This window comes from Leptinotarsa decemlineata, unplaced genomic scaffold (assembly GCF_025532065.1).
Source record: "Leptinotarsa decemlineata unplaced genomic scaffold, Ldec_3_MD MMD2_tig00001064_RagTag_RagTag, whole genome shotgun sequence".
Taxonomy (NCBI): Eukaryota; Metazoa; Arthropoda; class Insecta; order Coleoptera; family Chrysomelidae; genus Leptinotarsa; species Leptinotarsa decemlineata.
Genome location: NW_027412558.1, coordinates 5390143 through 5416869, shown reverse-complemented (window position 1 = coordinate 5416869; position 26727 = coordinate 5390143). Strand labels below are relative to the sequence as shown.

Here is a 26727-nt window from a genome sequence, read left to right as displayed (position 1 = left end):
TATTATTGTATCAACTTGTGTCCTTGTAGCAATTATAAAAGTGACTACAGAAAATTGGACATAATTATTTATTTATTATTAAAGGGATTTTCGGACATTGTTTATAGTCGGATATGCATCTAGAGTTAGTACAATAGAAGAAAACACATACATTATCAATTTGTACATCCGACAAAAGTAACGAATAAGAAACTACGTGGCTCCGAACAACCTAATCTTTTGACGGAAAATTATTTTTAGTTTTCAGTTTCACTAAAAAGTAATCTAAGCCAGGTTATCATTAGAGTCATCGTCACATTGATTGGAACAAACTAGTAATTTCATGAAATGGGTCCCATTCTAGTACGGTCTATCACAAACCTTTTTACCGTTTGGTTCTTGAATGACATTCACCGTCTCTGCTCACGTCGACTGATCTCGTATTACCATAAAATAATTTAATTTCAGCGGTGGTATCGGGGAATTTTTCTAGATTAAAGTTCTTCAAAAGTATTGATTTTTGTGTTGCTGAACTCAGAGCCATATATTCCGCTTTGTTTGTTACTAGAGCCATTGTAGCTTCCCCACAGAGCACGAAAGTATATCTATTTGTGGATTTTTTGTCATTAGTATCCAGTTCTCAGCGAGTTTTTCACCAGTTTCACTTTCGACGTTTCAATATCGGAAAATGCATTTGACAGCTGTCCAATAAGTCATATTTGGATCATACAAAATCTCGCTGAGAGTCTCGTGGTGATCGTGGTAGTGGACGGATGTCCTGATAACGTCCGTCCACAAAGAAGGTACGTGAATGCCATGTGCTTTCGTGGGGCTCCGTTTTGTGTTGTGTTGTGCTAGTCCTTGTAATAAATACTGAAATGTGTGAGAGTTTTTAAAAAGTGAAGTTTAAGGGACCCCTTTATTCACGCCGGTATCCAGGCCGGAGTGGTTCAGATAACCACATAAAGGGGCCATATATATATATATATATATATATATATATATATATATATATGAATTCAAAAATCAGAAGGTCTCCCGAAGAGGAGGCGACCCAACAAATATATATGTAAAAAATCAGAAGGTCTCCGGATCAGGAGGCGACAGTAAAAAATCATTTTTTATTACAGAAAGTGTGACAAAAAAAGGGGTGGCAGGATTGCTTCGAGCAAGACCGCTGCGCCCCTACCGACGAAGCTTCTGTCAAACTGATGTCAATTTGATAGGAGGAGCCTAGACAAATGCGCACGAGTGGGAAGCAACGTCCATAAAATTAGAGAGAGAGAAAATCTCGCTAATTTTCCAAATGCAAAATAAATATCGGGTCTTGTGCATTGACCGGCATACATAAGGTTTTCTACTGCTTCCTATACGGAATCTCTGACATCTCTGTCGTGTTGAACATCTCATACCTAAGATCTTTCATTCAAATCTCTTGGTGAGATCATATTCCATATATTGTTTTCTGTTACTATTGCCAAAAAAATAGGAAACATACATTGCAAGTATTGTGATAATGAATAAAATGAATTAACACAAGGATTCTTTAAAAAACATTGATTATGAGTGGGAGTCAATGTTCCTTGGTGATTTTTTGGGTTTCTGACCTTTCATTTTATTGACATTTGTCTAAAAGAAATAACATATTTCCCAAAGGGATGAACTGTTCAGTTTGCCCTTCATCACACTTGGGAGCAACATTTCTGTTGATCCACATTGATTTATTTTTCAGATTGTGAACGGTTAGAAACCTGAAGAACGCAGAAATCCATTTTTGATTGTTGAAATTTCGGATTGTTCAAAACTGAATCCTTTTCTCCAAACACCACTTGACTGAATATAGGCTTCACGGCTGGCGTCAATATTTTGGCAAAATCCGGAAGAAAACCAAATAACTACTTGACTGTTTCGATCCATATAGTATTTCCAGAAGGTGACAAGTTTTTTCATCTGTTAGCTCCATTCGTCACCTATCATTCCCTTATTCCGGAAATATAGCGTAATCAAAACATAGTATGTACTCCTTTCTTTACCTTTTTCCTGCATTTTCGACAAAATATAAGTTTTATCATTCTGTATTTCGGCATAGAGCAGCCAATTTAGTCAATCAAATCATATTCAGCAGCCTGAGTCAAGTAGAAACCGGATAGAACTATACATTACAACTGGTGAAAATATAGGTATCTTTACAGTCAACACCGGCTTTTCGTGAATATTCTATCGCAACCAGTCTAGCTTTATATATTTCAGCTGATCCAGTTGCTGTCGGTTTTGTTTTGAATATCCATTTGCTTCAAATCGCTTTTTTCCCGGAGAAACTTTCCACAAAATCTATGTTTGATTTTCTTCTTGGACTTTGAGTTCTTCTGCTATTGCAGTTACCCAGTAGCTTGCATTGGAACGTAATGAAACCTCCTCTACAGTAGTAAAATCATGAATTTTCTATCATATCCTGATGATTAAAGTCAGAATCGAAGACGTTTTTATTTGGTTTTCGATTCCGTATAGAGATTCTAACGTCTTCATCAGATTGTCGGCTCTTCTTTCTCAGACTCTGCTAAAGCTTTGAAGTAAGTGTTTGTTTATCAGGTGAAGGCCGAAGACGAAAAATTTCAATACTCTCCAGTATTTTAATGACCTAATTATCCCAGTGAAGGGTTACCAGAATCCTCAAAAATATGAAATAAATATTTTCCATTCAAAGCCTCGCGAAATGGATACTCGAGATTTCCTTTGGAAAGGTAAAGTTGTGGAGAAGAACCAAAATATGTAAGAGAAAAAAGAAAATATCTGCCTACAACAACAAAGCAAACAGTATGAGACAAATGAGATTTTGCGAGATAGCGTTGACGTATTAAATGAAGACATGGCAAATTTCAATTCAATTCAATTCAGTTTATTGTCCCAAGAAACGATGAATGCTTATAATTAGGGACTATAACTAACTACAAAGTATAATAAAATAACAGAAATAACATACTTTACAATGAACACATATCTAGAACATATATCTAGGAAAAAATACCAATGAAATGCAGTCAAATAATGAAATTGGTTACAGAAAGTATATGTTGAAAACGTGTAATAGAAATAAAATGCAAACTATGAAATTCTGCCAATAGATTTTTTTTTCAATTGATATTTGAATTTTGTAATGGAATAATACATGATTGTGAATATGTCCAATTGGAATGAAATTAAAGTTTTATTTCTTTGTATTATTTTTTACAGAATGAATGAAGTAGCTAATTTTGAGTTTATAGAGTGAATTCAAGTCCAATAAAAGGTTTGGCTTATATGAGTTTAATGTTGATTCCAATTATGGTAATTTATAAATGCTTCTTATTATTTTGTTTCGTAAGGTTTTCAGAGGTTTTATTATAGATTTACCTGCTGTTCCCCAAATAGAAATGAGATAGTGCAAATGTAAATAAATGAGACTGCAATATATATTTTTTTTAAATTTCAAAGGTATAAAGTTTCCAACTTTGTAAAAAATTCCAATGAGAAGAGATATTTTATTCCTAATTTTTTCAATATGTTTATTCCATGACAATTTCTCATCAATGTATAAACCTAAAAATTTTGTTGCATACTTGATAAAATTTTTATCAAACATAATCGAATTATTTGAAGTATCAATTAGTCTTCAGAACTGAGTTTCTGAACTCATTTAGCCAGAAAATCTAGATTCTGACTACCTACCTTACATCCACTAACGGACTATGGAATTATTGAAGTCTAGCTACTTCAATAGTTCCATACTCCATACTAGTAAAATTCGAACACAGGAAACAATGTTACCATCTACTTCATAGTCCTATTTAGGAAATATTCAGCTTCATGATTAATGACTTTGAAGGAAGATCTAAAAACACTTAAATCATAGATTGCATTCGTAATATCACATGCCGAAGAAACCTAGAATCAAATTTACCTTTCACCTCCAGCATCAAATCATGGTGACCAGTTTGGAGATAGTTAATTCTTGCATGTCTCCGTATGATATCCAAAGCTTCATAAAACAGCCTATCCAACAATACAAGAATCGTAATAGTGAGGACTTCCAGAAGTATCATAACAACTTCAGACCGGATCTTCTCCTGTTCTGCTTTCAAAGGCTTCATGGAAAACGGATCAACCAGCTTCTGGCTTTCAATTTTCTTCAGCGGTAGTAACGTGTGCTTCTCCTGGGCCTTTCTACGAGCATCTATTTTCCTGAAATACTTGGTGATGTAAATGTTGTCGAACTCGATGTCTCTAAGATATTTGTCGTGGTAGTTTTGCGACTCCAAAACTATCCTCAAAAAAACGAAAGCTAGTATCCTCTTGATAATTTTCAGAACCTGCATCAGCATAGCCTTCTTCTCGTTGACATCGTGAAGAATCGCTTTCGCTGTATCTCTGGCATCTCTGATATCAGTCAGAGGCTTGAGTTTTCCCAGTTTGTACTGGAGCCTGATGAAAGAGATGATTTTATTTCAAAATACTATACTTATGTTATAATTTTAGTGGTTTGGGACCAATATTCAATCAAGAAGAGTTGTCGAAAGTTCTTCGCCGACTGCTGCAAACTAATATGAAGCCATTGAAGCATTGAAAAGTAGTTTGAAAGGTGAATGTACGTCGAAGATGTATTGAAATTGGTTACGTCCACAATTCGATCATCATCTGTGCTATACCACTTGATAGTCTTGGAATCATTAGACGTTACAATTAGGAATCATCCATCTATGATGTACTCATTAGATGAATTATGCTTCCTGGAAAATCATGTGGCAAAGGTCTAATGATCACTTAGAGGCAAATTCAAGAGATAAATCAGAAAACCTGAAGGAGATTTCTATGGCTTTGACGACAGCATTGAAGAGGGAGTAGATTTCTATAGCAGCCGGTCTGTCAGTATGTGTAATTTGCGATTTTGAATTCTCCATCTCGTGAAAAAACACCGAAGCGGAAGCAGAGATTCAGCCACTCAGAACTTGTCCAGATTTTTACTACCAATAATTAAACTACTGCAAGGAAAAACATCATCTTTTGTGAAAAATTCGAGGCATTTTATTGTGAAAAATTTAAGGCTTTTTGTTGAACAACTAGGGGCAATTGAAGTCAAAGAGCACGATCAGCCGATCAGTTTCGACGTGGAAAGTCTCTTCACCAACATCCTTGTCGAAGAAGCACTCCAAATCATACAGAGGAAGCTATCCGAAGATGGGGACCTGAAAGAAGAACAAACTCATCGACACAAGTAATCATGGAATTACTAGGATGCTGTTTACAAAACTGCTACTTCCAACTGAAGGACGAATTCTTTACGGAAGATGAGGGACTGCCAATGGGATCGCCACTTCCATCGGTTATAGCCAATATATATGGAGTGGCTTGAAACTCTGACCATTGAAGAAGCCCACAAGGAACCCCGAGTCTGATTGAAATACGTGGACGACACCTTAATAATATGGAACCATGGGAATGAAAAACTAGACACCTTCCTGAAACACATCAACAACGTGAGCCCTTCCATCACTTTCACAATGGAGAAAGAAGTCTACAACCTATTGCCATTCTTGGATGTATTGGTGAAGAGGACCAACACTAAATGGGTAACATCTGTATATCGATAACCCACTCACACAGGACAGTATCTGAACCAGAAATCCAACCATCATCGATCGACTAAGAGAGGAATCATCAAGACTCTACTAGACCGTGCTTTTGGGCTCTGTAATACAAAGGAAGGTCCCAAAAAGGAACTAGGCATCATCAAAAATGACCTTCAAATGAATAGCTACTCGAAAGTGATGGTGGAACAGGCCTTAGCTAGAAGACAGAAAGAGCTCCATGAGGAGAAGAAGCCGCCACAATCAGTGCTTGTACTTCCCTACATCAGAGGATAATCAAGAAGGATTGGGTCCAAGTATAACATCAGAACCTGCTTCAGATCTGGGAACACTATCCGTAGCAGTCTCACGAAAACCAGGCCACCAAACGCGGACTGCGATTCCAAGAATTGCATTTACCAGATACCCTGCGAATGCGGAGAATCATACATCGGTAAAACTAAGAGGCCACTGAAAGTTCGCAATACCGAGCACAAGAAACACACACAGCGAGGAGAAACCAGCAAATCAGGAATAGCAGGGCATGTCTGGACTCATCAACATAACATCAAGTGGGCTCAAGCTGAAATCATCCACAAGGAGAAACACTGGTTCAGGAGAAAATTCAAAGAAGCCACATATACGTTGTCCAACAACGCATTAAGCCAAGCTTGCGTAGAGATACACAATATATGGAAACCTGTAATCAAGCGGAACACGACCAACTCCCGCCAAACGGTCAGCTTCCGTTAAAACCGATGAAGCGGAGAGAAGGAAGAGGGTATAGGTGAATGACCTATAAATAGTCAGATCTCGAAGGAATACGTCCGCTTATCACCCGAAGGCAACTGTGGATACTAACACTCGAAACGTCGTGTAGTAACTTCGTTTGGAATCTTTTAATTTTAATTTTTCATTTCTTGTTGATAATTTTTTTCATTTTTATCTCGTGTTAATAGTTCAATTTTTTATTCTTATTTTTTGGTTGTTGCTTGTATTTTATTTCAGTATTTTTGCTTAATATAATTGGCAATGAAAATAATGATCTATCTTTGAAGGAAACTTGTCTGACAGATCTCAGCAATATCACAGAAGTACGTTGCAAATATTAGTTGTCATTTCGAGAAGGGAAATGGTAGTAGAAGACACGTTAAAATTTTATTTGACAAGAAACTGCAGTTTACTGGAAGACAAATGGTGATACATAATTGGTTTGAGTATATTTTTTTCAATTTCATTGTATACGTCATCAAATACCTGACGTCCTTGAAGTTCTTCGAAAGAAATGATCTGGAGTGCTTCAAGTAGGCGTAACCTTCTCCAAATCCAGGGCTCATGTCTTTCGACGGATCGCAACGTCCTGCCCCACCTAGAGCTTCCGCTATGTTGCAGATGAAGTCCAGCTTCATTGGCCAGCAAAGCAACCAAGCAGCTATCCAGGTTACAGTATCGTAGCAGACGTCGTAGCCTTTTTGAAACATACCGCGACATCTTTGCGCGGCTTTAGTGAACTGGTTTTGACATCTCATCTCGACCTTCTTCATGTACAGTTTTTCGTACCGTTCCGATTCCACTTTTTCTCCTGAAGAAGATAAATTATGTTGGGGAGCAACTGCGATTTTTAGCGATGAGACAAAATATTTCAATGACATACATTCAGAATCACCACAAGGAACTTTCGACTTATTGATAACCATCTCCAATGGAATATTTTCCACCACCAGAAAATTTCTGATAGACGAAACAATATATCTTTTTAAATTTTGACAGAGATGAGAGGTTTATCTGAAAAGTGTTGAGTCATTTGAAAATTTTCTTTCCAAATGTTCCAACTGGAATACCACAAGGATCTATCCTTGGTTCTCTCCTTTTTCATTCAAATTCAAGGCGATATGAGAACACGACATAAGTTTACCCCCTCAATTCAGAAAAGTCTTCCTATATGTATATTTCTGAAAGATCATCACCAACAGTTGTACGAATAATAATCATAATCAAGTTATAACAGTTGAAATGAATTCCAAGAAGCATATTGATAGAAATTTATGGTGAACAACTTATATTGGCAAAAAATACCTCCATAGGTATTCCATTCAAAATTAGGACCAACCAAGTTGGGAAATAAAGTACTTTTTGTACAATATTCCTCTCATATTTTTGAATAGTATATATTTTAGTCTGCTATAATAATAATAATATAATTTTTATTCCAGTCAGATCATATTTTCATGATATTGAGGCAGTCAACAAAAAAACAGCACATTGTATATATATATATATATATATATATATATATATATATATATATATATATATATATATATATATATAATCAGATAAAAGGACAGTATTGGATCTATTGAAATTATTAATAATAACCAGGGCATCCGAGTGTCAAAACTCACGTTATCTTTTTGCTCATGAATTCTGATATGTCATAGTCATATGTCATTGCAAAGAAAGTTTATGAGCTTTCTTCTGAAAATATTGACTTTGTCTTCCAATCTCATATAGACAGGCATATGATACAGAAATTGAATTCCTCTGTGTATTGGACTTCTCTCATACAGACTAGTTCCATGTTTAGGAGGCCTAATAGGTTTCAAGGATCAAGTTGGGTAGTCGTGATAATCAGTATTGGGAGATTTAAATATTGTAGAATGTGAATGTTCCATGTTCTTTAAAATTATTACGTTATGTTTCTCTAGTCTAGGTTGTACAATAATCGTATAATCCTTTTTTGAGGAACGAAAACCCTGGATACTCCCACTGCACCACCCCAAAGAATAATAGTACAAGAAATGTGGAAATAAAAGATAGGATAGTAAATACTGTTGATCTGACTCTTCATAAAAATATTTTTCAATTGCAATATAGCAAATAAACTACTATTTCTTGCAAATTTGATTCACATTGGTGTTCCATCGCATATTATATAATAATAATAATAATCTTTATTCAAAATGGACATCCTAATATACAAATGGTAATATGATTGTGAATATTAAATAAAATTTAGACGAAATATATAATATTATTAGATGTTAGATGTAGTATTAGATATAACATGCGAAAATAAGAAAATGTACTAGTGGGAAAATGGACAATGAAAAGAAAACAATAGATGCAGATCTTAATCTAATAATTCTGTGATCGTATATTTTCCATAAGGGAGTGTTTAAATTGTTGGAGTGAATTGCTTTTTTTGATGTTGATAGGAAGTTTATTATAATTCAATAATCCCTTATGAAATAACGAGTTCATTGTTCTTGAGAGACTAGTTCTTGAAACCCACAGGTCACTGCTACCTCTTGTAGGATAGTTATGAATTTGATGGTTGAAACTGATAAATTCATTGAAGTAAGGTGCTATTTGACCAGTAAGTATTTTAAAGATGAAAATCATTGAAAAATAGTATAATCTGTCTTTTATTGTCAACCAGTTCAACGCGTCAATCATTGTTGCAATAGGAGTATATTTGTTGCACTTTAACAGTATTCGCATACCTCTGTTTTGTAGTTTTTGTAGCATTGATATGCAGTTTCCGTCAAGCAGAAAAAGTAAACTGGCACAGTAATCAAAATGCGGTTGAATTATTGATCGGTAAACTGTTAAGTTGGATTGAAATGTTAGTTGACGACTTATCCTTGTAAAGAAAAACATTTTTTTAGAAATTTTGTTGTAGATGTATTGAAAGTGTTTTTTCAGATTCAAATTGTTATCAACTATGAAACCCAGATATTTATATTCTTCAACAATATCAATAGATTCACCATATATATTAATATTGATTGTATTCTTATCAATTGAATTATATTTAAATGGAGTTGTTAATATCATGGCTTTCGTTTTGTTAACATTTAATTTAAGTTTATTTCTGTTCAGAAAGACTGTAATATTAAGTAAGCTCATATTTAGTTTGCGAATAGCATTATCTAAATTAACATCACTTGCTGCGAGTAGTGTATCGTCTGCAAACAAATTTATGAATTCACAGTCTGGAATATAGTTAATATCATTTGGGTATAGTATGAAGAGTAGGGGACCTAATACACTACCTTGCGGTACTCCAGTATTAATATTTCTTTCACTCGAAAATACATTGTTGACTTTCGTACATTGGGATCTATTGACTAAGTAACTTTTAAACCATTGTAATACATTGCCAGAAATACCATAGTATTCTAATTTAGAGAGAAGGATTGAAATGTCGATTGTTTCAAAAGCTCTTTTGAAGTCTAAAAATACTGCCACTATAAATTTATTTTCGTCAATTAATAGTTTCCACTTGGACAGAGTAAGTTGGAGGGCAGATTCACATGAATGCTTTGATCTGAATCCTGATTGATATTCCATTAATAAATTGTTATTTTCAATATATGTACTGAATTGGTTATATACAGCTAGTTCTAATACTTTTTCAAGTGGTGGTAAAGTCTTTATTGGGCGGAAATTGCAGACTTCATTAGTATTTGTAACCTTAGGTACTGGAACTATAGTACTTAATTTGAGCTTTTCAGGAAATTGATCATTTTTCAAAGATGTATTTACAAAATTCAATATAACATGACCTACAACTTCAAAAATACTCTTATTATCTGGAAAAATACCTAGAAATTTGGTAGATTTCGCAAAAGGGACATATCATCAGCATATAGAATTAGGTGTTTAGTGCTGACGTATTTGGGAAAATCATTTACATATAAAAGAAAAATTAGCGGACCAAGAATCGATCCTCGAGGTACACCAGCCTCAACATCTTGTGAGAGAGTCCTCTGATTGTCAATTCTTACAATAATTTTTCTGACCTCAAAATATGAAGCCAGGCAGGAAAGAAATTTGCCACGGAAACCCAGTTCACTTAGTTTATTAATTGTAATGTGGGTATTAATTGAGTCGAAAGATTTCGACAGATCAAAAAAATGAGGCACCTACATACTTTTTCATATCTAATGAAGAATGAATATGTATAATTAAAAAGGGCAATAGTTGCACTCTCCGTTAATCTTCTCGGCAGAAAACCATTTTGGTGTTCTGTTATGACATTATATTTCGAGAGAAAAAAAAGCATTTGCATATATATACATTTTTCGATTATTTTACATATCATATACTGTACCGTTATTGGGCGAAAATTTTCGGAACATAGTTGATTACCTTACTTGAAAATTGGACTTACAATTCCTATCTTGAGGTCAGAAGAAAATGATCCTTTTCCAACTGGGAAATTGATTATATCTTATACTTTTGATCCCTTCTTATACTTTTGATCGCCTTCGTAGAGAGACGGTCAACACCTTCAGAGTACTCAGACCCTTTTCTATTTGAAGATCAACCAATAAATCTACAATGTATCTTTTGAATTGCAAAAGTCTAGCAAACTTGTACTACATCGAAGTTCCATAAGTCAGTTGAAAAAGGTGACATATTTCACGAGTTTATTTCAAATCTCTTCTGATATCGGTCGGAGAAGTTTGAAAATGAGACGAATTTTGAGGAGGAAAATCTGAAGATAAATTTGAAGTAACTGATAAATGGCACATTTTCCTTTGTGAAAATTTGAATTCACGAAGTAACGTATCGAAATGAACTAGGTGCTGGTGAACTAGGTGAACTAGGTGACATGTATGGAACCCATCATCACCTAGGTGAACTAGGTGATGATGGGTTCCGCTTCATCACTTGTCATCTCCAACCTATTCATGGGTTATTCCGAAACCAAGGCCCTGAACAACGCCCCGATGAAACCCAAATTATGACTGAGATATTTTGACGACATCTTCATTTGGCCTCATGGACATGAGAACTTGACCATTTTGTGGCATTCCTAAACTTACTTCACTAGATAATTCAGTTCGTCACAGAAATAGAAAGAAACAACAAGTTAGCTTTTTTGAATTGAAGGGGTTATATTTTTTAGGAGTGATTAATTCTTGGAAAAGAAAGTTTTTGGCTTTCTACTACTCCATCTTGTTACAAAAAAATGAATTAATTGATTACTTTTTTCCTTTCTTTGGAAGATTCCCACTTTTTTTGTATCAAGATGGAGTAGTAGAAAGCCAAAAACTTTATTTCCCAAAAGTTAGCTTTTCTTGTTGTACTGGTCAGAAGAAAACCCAATGGGAAATTCAGCACACAGTCCACAGGAAACCAACGTATATCAACAGATACCTGTACGCAGAGTCACATCATCCTGCCTTATATACAGATCTGAAGGCCTAACTGACGGAGATACAGAATATCAAGGAATAAAAAAGATACATACGATCCACAGAGCAACATACCGATGAAAGAAGGAAAACGAGGACGAAACAATCACAAAGGAAACCAAATCCAACGTCAGAGGAGTTACAGATAAAATACGGAGGATTCTAAAACAACACAGTATAAAAACAATATCAGAAATTTCCCGCACTTCGCAACTTTAAATTCTACAAATCTACTGTTATTTGCATCACCGGACATCAGATCGACCGAATTGAAAATCCAGATACATAATGGGAAATTAATATTGGAAGTCATTAAATTTTTCCCAACCCAAACATGTACATAAAAAAACCCTTTTTAACGTTTTTGATGAAGTGACAGAATTGTTTTTTCATCATTTCAGGATGTAAGTAGTGATAAATCCACAACCACGTTTGATGGGAAATGCTCAACAGGAAACATAATGACCCAAATATAAATATAATCTCAGTAGAGAATATTCTAAATTTAACGGACGTTTATATCTATTCTAAGAAGCCATCAATGGGCCTGATAAGAGAAAAAAGTGATGTTCCAGGAATGCAGTCAACTAGCTGGGATCTCCAGCCGTGTTCATGGATAATCTCAATCTTATATGAATGATGAGAAATGTCTGCGAATATTTACATCATCTTATTACTCGAATCATAAAGATTTCCAATACTGATTTTATGACTTCTAGTCTTGAACATTCTAGGAACAACCCTTCAAAATCGACAAGTAATAATGACTACCTGGGTTTTTGTAACAATTTCATCTGAAATCTTCAACTAATACCAATTTCATTATAACAAAGGAGGAATATTCAATTCGATTCAGTCATACAATAAACACTCCGAGTTTTGTAATCTAGTGATTTCTGAGCATTCCAAAAGATTGACCCAAAAAAAATATTGTTCTAATTAACTACTTACACGATACAAGTAGAGTGGTATACCGCCAAATATTTATGGTAAACTCAATGCAGAGGATGTGGCAATGCATGGCAGTATTTAGTGACTTATCAGAAAGTTTTGTAAATCATAAAATACTGGTCAGAAAGCTGAAGCTTTAGAGACCCAATTTTGACATGCCTCAGATTGTCATCACAACTACAAAGAGGAGAAATTAATATGGGGCGTACCCCAAGGTCCAGTTCTTGGGCCAGTTCTCTCTTAAATTTACGTGAATGATATTATAAACTGTTTGGCTCATCCATAAAATAAGAAGCAAGAGACTTTTCCTAACTTTTCCATGCGCCAAATTTCTGAAAGCATTTCTATAAGTCTGATCATACCAACATCTGTAATAAGGAAAGACTCACAATGCTGCCTTTCAGATGTATTAAGGAACGGGTCAGTGGTTGAAGCGGAGGAAACTTGGTAAACGAACAACTCAAAAACCTAAGAAAAAGTAGGAGCCGGTATACAAGGAGGCAGAGCGAAGACAAAAATCACACTCAGCCTCGGACAAATCGCAAAAGTGTTTCAGGTAGAAATTGTAGTTATTGAATTGCTCATGAAGAAGGTTGGAAATAAAATGATTGCCATTTTCTCCGATGGCCAGGTGGCAATTGAGGTGCTCAGCTTCTACAAAGTTTTCTGCGACTTGTTGGGAACTATCTTAGCTAGGTTCCTACAATAGGGTTACCCTAGCCTTGATACCCGGACACGAAGGACACAAGGACCGATGATTTAGCCCGTCAAGGTGCACCCAACCATGATAGGTCCAGACCCTTGTGTGGGCTGGCGATGACAAGTATTAAGACATATATCAATTCGTAATTGAAAGCCAAAGCGCTAAATTGGTGGAACGCTTCTAGGAATGAAGCAGGCGAAAGAGTTTATCAACAAACCCTCACCCAAATTTGCGGAAGACCTGCTGAACCAAAACAGTAAGATTGTAAAGGTAGTGGTTGGTCTGCTAACGGGAAGTTATCAGCTCATAAAACATATGAGCATAATGAAACCCCATGCAGGTTCTGATTGAAGAAAGAATGAACCACACTACATATGCTATGAAAATGCGAAGCGTTAGCTAGACTAAGGCATGGGAGATGTGGGAATGAGGAACCAGAGGCTATGAGCTATATGAAGCAGCCATTATCAAGGCTTTGGAGGGAAAGTTAGATAAAGAGCTCTAATATCCAAAAAGCAGCACAATAGATCTGCAAATGTCGCAGTGAAAACGGCCGTATGCCAGCTTCTCTACCGATATAATGATCTAATCTGAGAGGTCAGTGAATTAAAAAAATATATAATAGTCATTATATTTGGTACTCATCGTTTCGCTGAGTTACCTTCATTGTTCTCAACTTCTTTCTGTTTATAGTTGAATTTGGCTTCTTCTTCGGTTTTTTGAATTTACTTTTGTTTTGTTTGTGTCTTGTTGTGGTGCCTCGCAAATGTTAAGTTAATACCAACCTACATTTCTTGAAGGAATAACAGTAATGCCCTCTTATTTCAAGAAACTAACAACAAGGAAACTGATCAACTTTGCTAAAATAGCATTGAAGACTTTCAAATTTTTTTGTGGAATTGAAATAATAAATTAATGAATAACGTTCGTTCTGTTGATTCAAAGGACATAATGACTGACGTGTCCCATGAAATAAACATTAGCTATCAGGAAGAAGTTTGCATTCCTGTCTATTCTAGTGAATTTCATTAGTCGACTTTATAAAACCCAGAGACACTCATCGATAGTTTACATAGAGCGATAAAATTATGATTAATTTGGTTCGAATGACTCAAATTCAAAGTTCACACAAAGAATTTTCTATTTGATATAGTTTCTATGTGATAAAATAACAATCGTCATCTAATGAAAATGAAATCATATAAAAATTAATTATTATTCGCTTATGAAAACAAATGGTATGGAGATATATGGAAATGAACACAGTGGTGAATATAAATAAAATACAAAAAGGCGTAGATTGCTGTTCATGATTATTGAAACGTTTGACGTATTACAAATTTGATCTAAAAATTCCGTTGAACAATGCCTTGATTGCGAACAGCTCTATTTTCTTTGACACACGTCAGAAGAATGAAATGTCCAAATTTCCCTGTATATGAATACATATACAGGGTGTTTCCTGAGAATTAAGCTTAGGTTCATATTTGTGTTTTGAACCTCTCTTAGTAGATATGACAATCAGCTCTGTTGTTCCTAGATTCCGAAAGCTGAATGTGAGAATTTTTATTTCTCCATTGTAGGCAAAATTTGACTCTCCAGTGGTAATTTTTCGGGTTGCACTTTTCAGTTTGCCCTTCATCTTGTAATGTTATCCAAATTTATACTGAAGAGGCATTAAGGCTGGTGTTTTATTCCGAAACAACGAATATCTGCCATTGAGGATGACAGAGTTCTGTGTAAATTAAATTGTACCTCTTTCTTATAGTATATTGTGCAGCAATCCTGTGATTGATATCTGATTCAATTCCATTAGGAATGCATGAAGATCAAACTGAATGAAGAAAGTGTTTTTGTCTAATTCAATATTCATATCAAAGTAGTTGTTTCGAGAATACAGATGGAACGAAGACCAAACATGGAACGGGAGCTGGAATATACCGATCGGATAGAAATTTAAACTACAGCTATCCGCTAGGACTATACACATCCGTCTTTCAGGCGGAAGTGTATGCTATCTTGCAGTGTGCAAGGCTTATTAAATTGAGACATCAAATAAATGAGCGGGTCAATAATTTTACAGACAGCAAAAGCGCACTAGGGGCTCTGACAAACCCGAAGGTGACATCAAAACTAGTCTGGGAATACCATGAAGAACTGAATGAACTTGCAAACAGAAACAAATTAACTTTTTACTGGGTGCCAGGGCATTTAGGAATCACAGGTAATGATAAAACTGATGAATGCACTAGACGCGGATCATCAACTTCATATATAGGTACAGAACCAGCTCTGGGGGTACCAAAATCATTGATACGAAACCAGATTAGGACATGGACCAATGAGAAGTAGCACACAGAGTACTGGACAAAATTACCTGGCAACAAACACAGTAGAACCTTCATTAGGGAACCGTCCGAGAAAAGAACCTAAGAACTACTTGAATATAGTAGGGATCAGCTCAGAATAATTACAGGGTTACTAACCGGTCATTGTCCGCTTAGAGGACACCTGAATAAAATGGGTCTTTATAACGGAGACCTCAGCTGCAAATTATGCAACGAAGGGATAGAAACAGCTCTACACATCTCATGCGAATGTGAGGCACTGAATCACAGTAGGCAGGCAATATATGGACGCACGAAATTACGTTCAAAAGAATATGATGAACAACCAACACGGAACCTGTACAAGATGGGAGAATAAACGCAATAAGCCCAAGAGGCTGCAGTGTTTTCCGGAGACTTGGACTAAACGGACAAGTCAGACAGCTCCCAAGGTACAAAAAAAAGTTGTTTCGAGAAGGTTTTTTCTTCCAGTTTGTATCTAAAAGTGACTTCACTGCATGATTGAGACATCTTTTCCAAGAGTTTATTTTGAAATTGATTGTATCTTCCTTTCTTTGGAAGTTTCCTTTATTTTTTGAATAAAGATAGAGAAGTAGAAAACCAAAACCTTAGAGTAATAACCTGTAACATGCACCGAAAAACATGGTCAACCAAACGAAATAAACCTCAAAAGCACTCACCCTTTGTTTGGAATTTGTCAGCGGCCGCCTCAGACCGTTTCGTATCCCCCATTTGCTCGTCCAAGTAGTCGTTCTCCTCCTTCATCTTCTTCATTTCCGTTTCATCTTCTATTTCTCCAGTGATTGGCGCCGCAACGTCCTTTATCGACCTCAGGGTGTCCTTGACTTCGTTGACCTCGGTCTTCATACCAAATATTGCTTGTGTGAATGGCTTGAACATCAGCTCGAATCTTGTTTTCGTTAAGTTGAATGTGAGGGAAGCGGTGCAAGCGAAAACCCTGACAACCTCTTTGCCGTTGTTGCTCAAGTTCTCTACAGGACCAGATATCACGAAGGTTATCACAATGGCCTTCAGGACACTCCTTCCAACCTTACCTTGAGATATTCAAAACAGATACCATGGTTAACATTCAACATCGTCTTGAAGCCAATATCAACTTTCAAAACACCCCTTCATTTTCATTCAACTATCTATAGAAAGTAGTACTCTATGATCATTAGAGCGGATACAAACAATTTTATTTGAAGAGATAGATCCATGGTTACTTCGAAAAAATTATTCAGAGTTCATAAATGAAACTTTTTGAAAAATTCTGTTATCTGTCTGTCCGTTTGACCTACCATCTGTTCATCTATCCCTTCGTCCTTTCCATCTGTCCGCCTATCTGCAGCCTGTTTGTCCGTCTGTCTGTCATGAAAGTTTGACAACAGATAACTCTCGAAGGAAATGGGATAACTTGAAGTTTTCATCTTTCGTTAAACTCCTGAAACTCTTTTTGTGGAAAGTATGTATTGTATTGTGACGCCCAGTAATGTATTGTGACGTATGTGGATTTCAACGATGTCTCAGCTCTTCAAGATTCCCAAATTTTGTATCTGTATTTCATTCATAAAGACTTAATTTGTGAACAAAATATGTATCTAGAGGTCCTCCTCAAAGCATACATCCTATCCAGAAAACAGCCATCCAACTGACTAGGGACCAAAATATCCAAAGCAACATTTGAGATACTTTTAGTGTTCGAATGACTCAGCTCACTTGATTCCATACATGTCAGAAATACGTGGCATGATACAACTGCTGGAAAATCAACAAACACTTTGTGAAATTAACGCAAACATCATTCAATGCAAACAGTGGCGGATCCAGCCACTGGAGCGCGGGAGGCGCGCTTCTGTGTAGATCGTCTTCCGCTATCTTACCGACTGCGCCAATTATAGGTTCGGCTTACAGGAACCATCTCTCAAAATGACTTCTGTTTGGATGTAGAGACTTTATTCTTTGTTCAAGATGGTACTTTTACATAGGTACTGACAAAACTCCACACCCGCGTTAAGTAGCTTAATTAGCGTTAGCATTTTATGAATTGCTGAACAAGCAAAACGAAGGATTTCATTTACACAACTTACATCATCGACTTATAAGTAAACTAGCATCAAGAGATGACTGAAATTGAAATCCATCAGTAGACCACAGATTACAACACCTACGTTCAGAAACAGTATAGCTGGTGGGGACAAATCCTAATGAGCCACAGTGGATGTCTGATGAACTACTCTCTAATAGATTGAAAATGGGACTGTTTTATCGATGGTGAAACTTGTCGGTGAATTTTGAATTTTCAAGAAGGATCTAGATTAATTTATTGCAGAAATCTTTTATGGTAGAATTTGCTGCACTTTGAGTTGCTATTCATGATTTTCTGTCCAACAGATATTCAATTCACAAGATATATAAAGATTACAAGTCAAGAAAAGCGTTGAAATTCGATCTACATAAATTGTTGGTCAGAAGGGAAAGCAAAACCACTAAAATGCAGCGAAAACCAATGAAACATATTTTTTCATAATGTGGTTTAGCCACTTACAATGCTCATGCCAAAACAATCTTTTGTGATATCAGATGTCGAAATTTGTTACTCCCTCAGTAAGAAAAATGATTTTGATTGAATGTGAAAAAATGATATATTCATTTAAAGGTACATACATAAAAAGCGAACACTTGGCTTCTGCAGAAAAATAGCGATATGAGCAACCAAAAATTACATTTCAACCGGCGACACAACACGTGGATTTGAATATAAATCAATGTCAATCAAATACACAAATTGTTTCTATTCAGCGATAGTACAATTAATGTATAGTACAGCGCTCAGGTGGATGTAAGGAAGTAAACAAAAAAGGCGGAAAATTGTCAAGAGACTTATCTAAGTGTAGTTGTAATATGTCCACCAAGACATTATAGTAGCAATGGATAATATCGTAGATCGGTTTGCCGGATCAAAAAACAGAAAAATTCTGTTTACATTGTAGTGTGAGTGTATAAAAACACATATTCAACTTTAGTTTTTTAATGACATACCTATTGTATAGTTCAGTTCGTAACATGTGTGTGTATGTGTCCAGCCTACAAACACATATATCGCTTTTGTGTGCTTTCCTTATGAAATAGTCTTGAAGATCCCAATAATTTAGTTTAGTTAGTTACATTTGTTTGCGAGACATACAAAATTCATGAATCATGGGTGTGTTTTATTTCTTTCAACAGAATATCTCACGCTAAGTCATAATAATGATAATAATAGATCTAGTCATCTGAACTTCCGAGGAAGAACAAAGTTGCTGCAACACATATGCTTGCCGTTCCAATCTTACTCTACTCGTTTGGAGTAGTTGAGTGGACTCGGGAGGAGTTGTATCAACTCGACGTAAAGACCCGAAAAATGATGCATCTCTATAGGAGTTTGCATCCTGAATCGTCCGTTCCACGGTTGTACTTCCCCCGACAACAGGGAGGCCGTGAACTTTTGAGTTTGGAGTGTCTACATGACAGAATGGTACTGGATATAGCCTGTAAAGTCGTCAGGAGTTCGGATCCCCTTCTCTGCATGGTCCGTGACCATGAGAGAGCAGGAATTGGAGCATTTCTCTTTAGAGCAGCTACCCGAGCAGCTGATGAACTCGGTTTAACTTTCGACACTGAACGAGGTTACCACAACTCTGTCACCGAGTTGGAACCCATTCAGCAAAAAGATCAGATAAAAGCCGCAGAGATCACCTCACCTCTGCGGAAACACAAGGATAAGCCAATGCATGGGTCTTCTTCAATAACATTGAAAAACTTGGCTTATCAAAGCGCCTGACGTTCTCTTTTCTCAGGTCGAGTGGGCTGAAGTCGGAAACTGAGGGGTCCATCATGGCTTGCCAGGATGGTGTCTTCAACACCTCAGTCTACCGCAGAGCCTGCCTCGAGGCGCTCGAGACCCTTATGCACTTGGTATCAACATGTCCAGCATATGCGGTCTCGGCCTACTCTCTACTCTCGAATCTTAAAATCATACCGGAATGCCGCACTAAGGCAGAAATCTTAGCCGGACAAATGCAGAAGACTGTCATTCTTGGCTCACTGCGCTTGCTCAGGGAACATGATTTTTGGACTCTATGATCACTTACCCCACACCGTGGGGTAAGTGATAATGCTGGCGCGCCCTCCCGAGTGTATCGGAGCTTCGGCTATCGACCTTACCTAACCTAACCTAACCTAACCAGCGCATACTTCGATGCATACGCATACTTCCCAAACATTATATAGTGAGTGTAAGAAAATGATTATAAAAATACTTATTTACTATCATAACAATGATAGAGAAGAAAAAAAATAATAGATCATATAGTTGCTAACACTCTTAATATTCTTAACATTATTTTGGTCAATTTAACAATTTCATTGCACTACCATGCATTGAATTTAAATTTTTTTAAATTAGCACTGAGCAGTAAGCATCTGTGATTTTATTTCTTTCTTAAATTGATCAATGTTATGATTTAAAAGGAGAAACATTTCATTCAGATAAGAAGGGACTATATAAGAAAAACATCCTTGAAATTTGGAAGTACGGTGCCTAGGTATGTTGAATGAGTTAATTCTCAAATTGACCATATGTATATCAGAATGCCTGCTTGATAAACTATATAAATAACCAGGTGTTTTAGTTTGAAGCAACTTAAACAAAAACATTTTTATCAAATATTGGAAGTACAGTAATTGGTTTGATTTTATACCCTCATCATGTTCACTAAACAACTGAACTTTCATTTCTTTATCGCAAAACATTTTATCTCAAGTGCGCTCCCCTCAATAAATTCCTAGATACGCTTCTGAATGCAAATATAATTATCTGCTTTGCCTCGTATAACAAAATAAAAACGGAATTGAAAAATTTTCGGAAAATTCTAAACCACTTTGATGGCAATGCCATCTAGAAATTCCAAAAAGGAAACTTTGGACCTGGTTTCACTGCTTGCAAGAGATAAGGGATAGATTGGAAATTATTTTTGTCCAAACAAATTGTTTGTAAGTATTTCGCAAGTCGTTATGACAACAGAAGAGAATATTGGAAATAACATATTTATCTGTTGTTATTCCTAACGGCACAAAAAGAAAAAAACCCAATCGTCTTTGTCTTTTTATTGTCATTATACACTTGAGATTATCAATTTCATAAATGATGAATTCAACATATCTGCATTTGGAAAAGGGAGCGAAGATTTATTTAGTTTTCGGCGTTAACAGTACCTAATATAATACATACCTCCGAAGTTTGGAAAGGTCAGAAAGGTTATACATCGAATTTGTGAAGAAAACGCTATTCCAAATCCCAGCATCAAGCTTATGACTGTACCAACAATCAATCCCCCTTCTTCGGTGAAGCTCAAGTCGACCATAACGAATTGATAGAAGAGAACTCCAAGAACGATTCCATAAAGAAATCCAACACATCTTTTCAGTTTCACGTGTTCCTGTTTTCCTGTACAGAACAGGTAATACAACAGAGGAAACCTTCTGCAAAATTTTCGAAAAGCTACAGGCACCTTTTCTCTTGTCATTTTGACATAAGAACAATTTTCATGAGCTCATTTTTGTTGTTATCCATGAATCGTAGGTAATACAGTACGGCCAATAGATATTTATACATGCAATAGTTTTGAGCACGGAAACCTCTTTTCAAAAACCCTTCTGTTTGGATTTACTGACTTTTCTCTACGTTCAAGATGTTTGAAGAAAGCAAGTGCACTGCTTGATAATTATGGAATGTGAAGAATGTTAAATCTGTGCTTATGTGTTCATAATTCTCGTGTAATTTCTATTTGCTTATTCTTAACCTACTTGACTTCTATAGTCAGGTCATCAATTTCAATTACAATGAAAGAAAACGATGATAAATTTCACTAGTTCGGACTTCCATTGTCTACTATATAAAATGATTTGAAATCCCTGAAACAACTAAAAAAGAAGAGTTGAAAATGAATAGCTGAAAATAACAATTATATTAACCAAAGTAAACCTGAAATGAAATAATAGTGAAATAAAATACAAGTAAAAATAGAACAATTGAATAAATAAAAATGAAGAATAGGATTTTCCGCACTCACAGGGTATCCGATAAATGCAATTCTTGGAATCGCAGTCCGCGTTTGGTGGCCTGGTTTTCGTGAGGCTGCTGCGGATAGAGTTACCGGATCTGAAGCAGGTTCTGATGTTTTACAATCAATTCTTCTTATCCTCTCCGATAATCCTCTGATGTAGGGAAGTGCAAGCACTGGTTGTGACGGCTTCTCTTCCTTGCGAGGCTCCTGCTGTCTTCTAGCCAAAGTCTTTTCTACTATCGCTTTGGAGTAGCCATTCCGTTGAAGATCATTTTTGATGATGTCTAGTTCCTTCTCGAGACCTTCCTTTGAATTACAAATCCCAAAAGCACGGTCTAATAGAGTCTTGATGATTCCTCTTTTAGTCGATTGATGGTGGTTGGATTCGTGGTTCAGATACTGTCCCGTATGAGTGGGTTTTCGGTATACAGATGGAAACATATGGAAACCCATCATCAAGCGAAAAATGGCCAACTCCCGCCAAAACGGTCATCTCCCACGTAACCAGTGGACGGAAAATAGAAAGCGGGGATAAGTGAAAGTACTCGAACGACCTATAAATAGTCATCTCTCGGAGGAATCAGTCCAGTCATCACCCGAAGACGATTGTAGATACTAACAATCGAAACGTCGTGAACTAACGTGACTTGGAATCTCTCCACTTTTTATTTTTATTTTCTTTTTTCATTTCTTCATTTTAATTTATTCAATTGTTCTATTTTTACTTGTATTTTATTTCACTATTATTTCATTTCAGGTTTACTTTGGTTAATATAATTGTTATTTTCAGCTATCTCATTTTTTATTCTTCTTTTTTAGTCGTTTCAGGGATTTCAAATCATTTTATATAGTAGACAATGGAAGTCCGAACTAGTGAAATTCATCATGAAACATTGTCAATCACCTCCAAACAAAAAAATGATAAGTTATTGTTGTTCATTGTGACAGTCACTCTTCCGAAACCTCTGTTGAATATTTATGATACAAATTTCAAGGAAATCGTTGGAGACAAAAAGCAAAACTCGCCGTACTGTGATAGTGTGTCATAATTCTCACCTGGGATCTGCAGTTGACTGAAGACTTTCTGGGTCGATCTTCTTCCGCTATTTTACCGATTGCGCCAATTATAGGTTCGGGTCAAGGGAACAACATTTCAAAAAGACTTTTATTTGGATTCTCAATTGACAACATTAAATCATCAAACGATACCAATCAGCTTCCTGAAAGAATGTTTCCTGCAAGTGGCTGTCGATGGATATCTCTCGATTACTTACTCTCGATTACTTACTTTTTCCAACGCTGGTGTTCTCCAGGGATCCATATTGTCTCCATATCCCTAATATATTATCCAATATATTGTTTTGCTGGCGACAGCACACTTGTCTCGTCATCCCCTTCGGATTCTAGGACATAGGCCGCGGATGCACATCTCACCGGCAGCAGGAGGTTGCATATCTTGATAACTATCTAGAGATGATCTCGTATTGGGGTAAAAGTAAACAGGTTAACTTCAATGCCGGATATAATAATGTCAGAACAGACAATTTCGCTTTCTGCTTCGATAAATTCGTTGGGGGTTGAAATAGACACCAATTTGTCTAGGCGCAATCATGTCGCTGAAATTGCAATGGCTGCTTCTCAAACGTTTGGAACACCAGAAAACTGTTCACACCTCAGCAACTTTTAATGCTTCATAAAGCTCAGATCAGACATGCTTTGGACTATTGTTATCATGTATGAAGCTCCGCCCTTAAACATACCCTGAAGCTGTTGGAGTCCAGAAATGAGTCATCTGCCTGATTGGAGATACGAACATCACTTGCAACCTTGATAGTCTGGAACATCGAAAAAAGGTTAGAGATTCGTCTCTCTTTCACAGAAAAGTTCAAGTGACTTGGCACGTTTGATTCCACCAAGAGCGGAACATATCAGAAATACGCGACGGACTATGGCTGCTCATCGTTTTGAGGTTCCACTCAGTACATCTTGAACTTCACTGTTTAAGATCTCTTCCATTAGGAGAATAGAGAAATACAACTTATATATCTTATATCTCAAATCAGGGGTACTTCAAGGACCCATACTCGGCCCTTTACTGTTCTCTATATGTACATCCAACTTACTGCAGGCTTTTCACACTTGTCAGGTGCATTTATATGCTGATGATACTGAAGTATACCAGTTTTCCGGCGAATATAGCAGACAATGCTTGTGGCACTATCAATGCAGATATAAAAAGATTTGTTGAATTAGCAACGGACCACTGTTCATTTATAAACCCAGGTAAATCAAGTGTAATGATCTTTGGTCTAAGATTCCACCGTTCCATAGAAACTCTGTGAATATCTGCATTCGAAATGAGCCAGTAGATTGTTAGTGAAGCAAAAAATCTTAGTGTTTTGATGGATGTAGATCTGAGATTTGAAAAATTTGTAAATAAACTCTTACAACGTGCCTATTCTGCACTGAAAATCATTTATGGTAACCGACATATTCTGCCTTATTATGTGAAAAAGTCCTTAAGAATCTTTGGTGCTTTCAGAGTTTTCAATTATGCGGATGTTCTTTATGGCCCATGTTTAACCGATCAATACAAAAATAAGATTCACAACTCGTGCCTTATGTTAATTTTTGTTATTGGTCGGCGACACAGGATCTCATATAAGCTTCAAGAAGTTGGATGGCTGAACATGGAGAAAAGAAGGTTACTTCACGCTGTCTGTTTTTTCCATAAAATAATTGTAACTAAAACACCTTCATATCTTCATAGGAAAATCACATATCGTACGGACATCCATAACGTGAATATTCGATATGAAAGTATGATTGCAATGCCAAAATTCAAAACAGAAGCGTTCAGGCGGTCTTTCAGGTACCAAATTTGTCGAAAGTATAATTCTGTCCCGAACCCCCTCAAAAAATTAAATTTCACAAAGTTCAAAACTAAATATAAAGACTATTTGTTAGACTGAAATTGAATCAAATTATTGATATCTTGTAAGAAATAGGTGAAGTAAACCCTTTATGTAAGGTCTTTATTCGTATTTACATTATGATATCATTATATATAACAATCACAGTTTTATTTTTGTTTTTCTTTCCTTTTTATTTGTTCCCTTTTCAGGGTTGAGTGGAAGAACATTTTCCGTGATGTATTTCATTACGGACGATGAACGATTTCAATTGTAAGTTGAATATATAAGTTATGTTGTGTTTTTTGTTTTGATTATGAAATAATAAAAGCGATATTATTATTATTATTATTATTATTATTAACTGCCTTTATGTGGAAATGACTTCTTGAGAACGTTTTTCCAAATGAATTCAATCCCCAGCGATTCAAATTCAACGTAAATCGATACTTTCGCGCAGGCGCCTTAAGGATTTTTCTGTAGTGCTTGTATTTTGTCCTTGAAAAAAATCGATTGGTCTCAAATAAGAAGTTGCCGATAACTCACGTTTGTAAAGCTATATCTTTTTGATGTACCTAGGGAAAAACGATATCCAACAAGAATTTCCTTTGATTGAACGCTAGCTAAATCTGTTTTATCTTTCTTTTTTACTCGTAGAACAACAGGATGCTAAATGAAACTATGCGTTTCATCACGTCAGGTACCGATGCGATGCTCACAATGTGATGTCTATTCACTGATGGATTCTTGAGAAAAAATGTATCTCTGTCGACATTTTGACATTGAACTATGAAAAACTATTTTGAACGACTTTTAATGTCCTTCAATTTATCATTACTACTCGTCTATTATCATTGAATTATCAAGTAACTGTAACCACACCAGTTTAATATGCATCCAACTCCTTTGTTTTTACAATAAGTTCTCGACCTCAAAGCGGAAACGGCTTTTCTTTTCATCTTTTTCATTTTATTGTCTCTCGCATTTATCAAGTCATTGTTGCATTCATCATCAAATAATCAGTTACACTCAATGAAGATATTTGAAAACTGATATGATAAATCTAAATTTGGCGGTTATCCACGAATTAATTTTCCCAGTACATAATGATAACTTTTTTCATTATACAAAAAACCACGATGATAAGCAAAGCCAGAGGAATTTGCGATAGGAAAGACATAAAGAAATATCAAGGCGTAAATTACAGTTCGATAACCTCTTACATCAGCAGGATATTGTTCGATGACCCGAAGACGACATCAATTATTTTGCTGGTATCTGCAAAGTCGGCAATAATTTATATATAAATAGGTTCAATTGATTTGTAATAGCCAGTACTTATATTTCATAGTTATTAGTTGTTACTCTGTTCAAATAAAAAGTTTTTAAAAACCCTTTTGTGTAAACGAAAAATATAATTGGCGCAGTCAGTAGGATAGTGGAAGAGTCCTTAGAAGATCCTCGTCGTTCTCAAACGTTTATCCACTATTCTCCCGAACCAAGTTCCACCGAGAAGCAAGTACTCCAGGAAGAATTCCGGCCGTAGACAAGAATACCTCTTCACTATCGCCCGTCAAGGAATATCTACATAGAAATAAGTTTTTGGTGACAGAATATGCAACGAGCCATCATCGTCATCCTGTAAGCATAAATGAACTCAACTTCATCAATTGCAAATACTATTTTACGTCCCCCTACCTTAGTTTTACCAAATTCACCTTCAACACTATCAATTCTCGCCCATCCATTATTCCTCAAACAATTGACCAACCTTTAAATCCCATCAACATGGCAGAACAATTCGACCTGAAGAATTTTTGGATTGTACCCGAATACGATGGAAGCCCAAATGAATTATACCAGTTCATCAACGTATCAACAATGATTCTGAACGAATATTGGAATACTGAAGACCCCG

At 36.0% G+C, this 26727-nt stretch overlaps 1 protein-coding gene across 4 annotated transcripts in view; it reads right to left on the bottom strand.

Moving 5' to 3' along the window:
* Positions 1-25761, bottom strand: part of snky (ubiquitin protein ligase sneaky) — a 29091-nt gene extending 3330 nt beyond the window's left edge. Inside the window, exons 1-6 of one of the 4 annotated variants that reach the window (XM_074175558.1) lie at positions 23172-25761; positions 22954-23117; positions 21063-21313; positions 16471-16845; positions 6837-7161; positions 3917-4437 (exon numbers count right to left, since the gene is read on the bottom strand). In XM_074175558.1, the coding sequence (XP_074031659.1) occupies positions 3917-4437; positions 6837-7161; positions 16471-16845; positions 21063-21195 (1354 nt within the window). In that variant the 5' untranslated portion in view covers positions 21196-21313; positions 22954-23117; positions 23172-25761. Of the gene's footprint in view, positions 1-3916; positions 4438-6836; positions 7162-16470; positions 16846-21062; positions 21724-22953; positions 23118-23171 lie in introns of those variants that run through there. The other 3 variants (XM_023162039.2, XM_074175559.1, XM_023162038.2) reach the window with 3 other exon arrangements.
* Between the last annotated feature and the right edge of the window lie 966 nt (positions 25762-26727).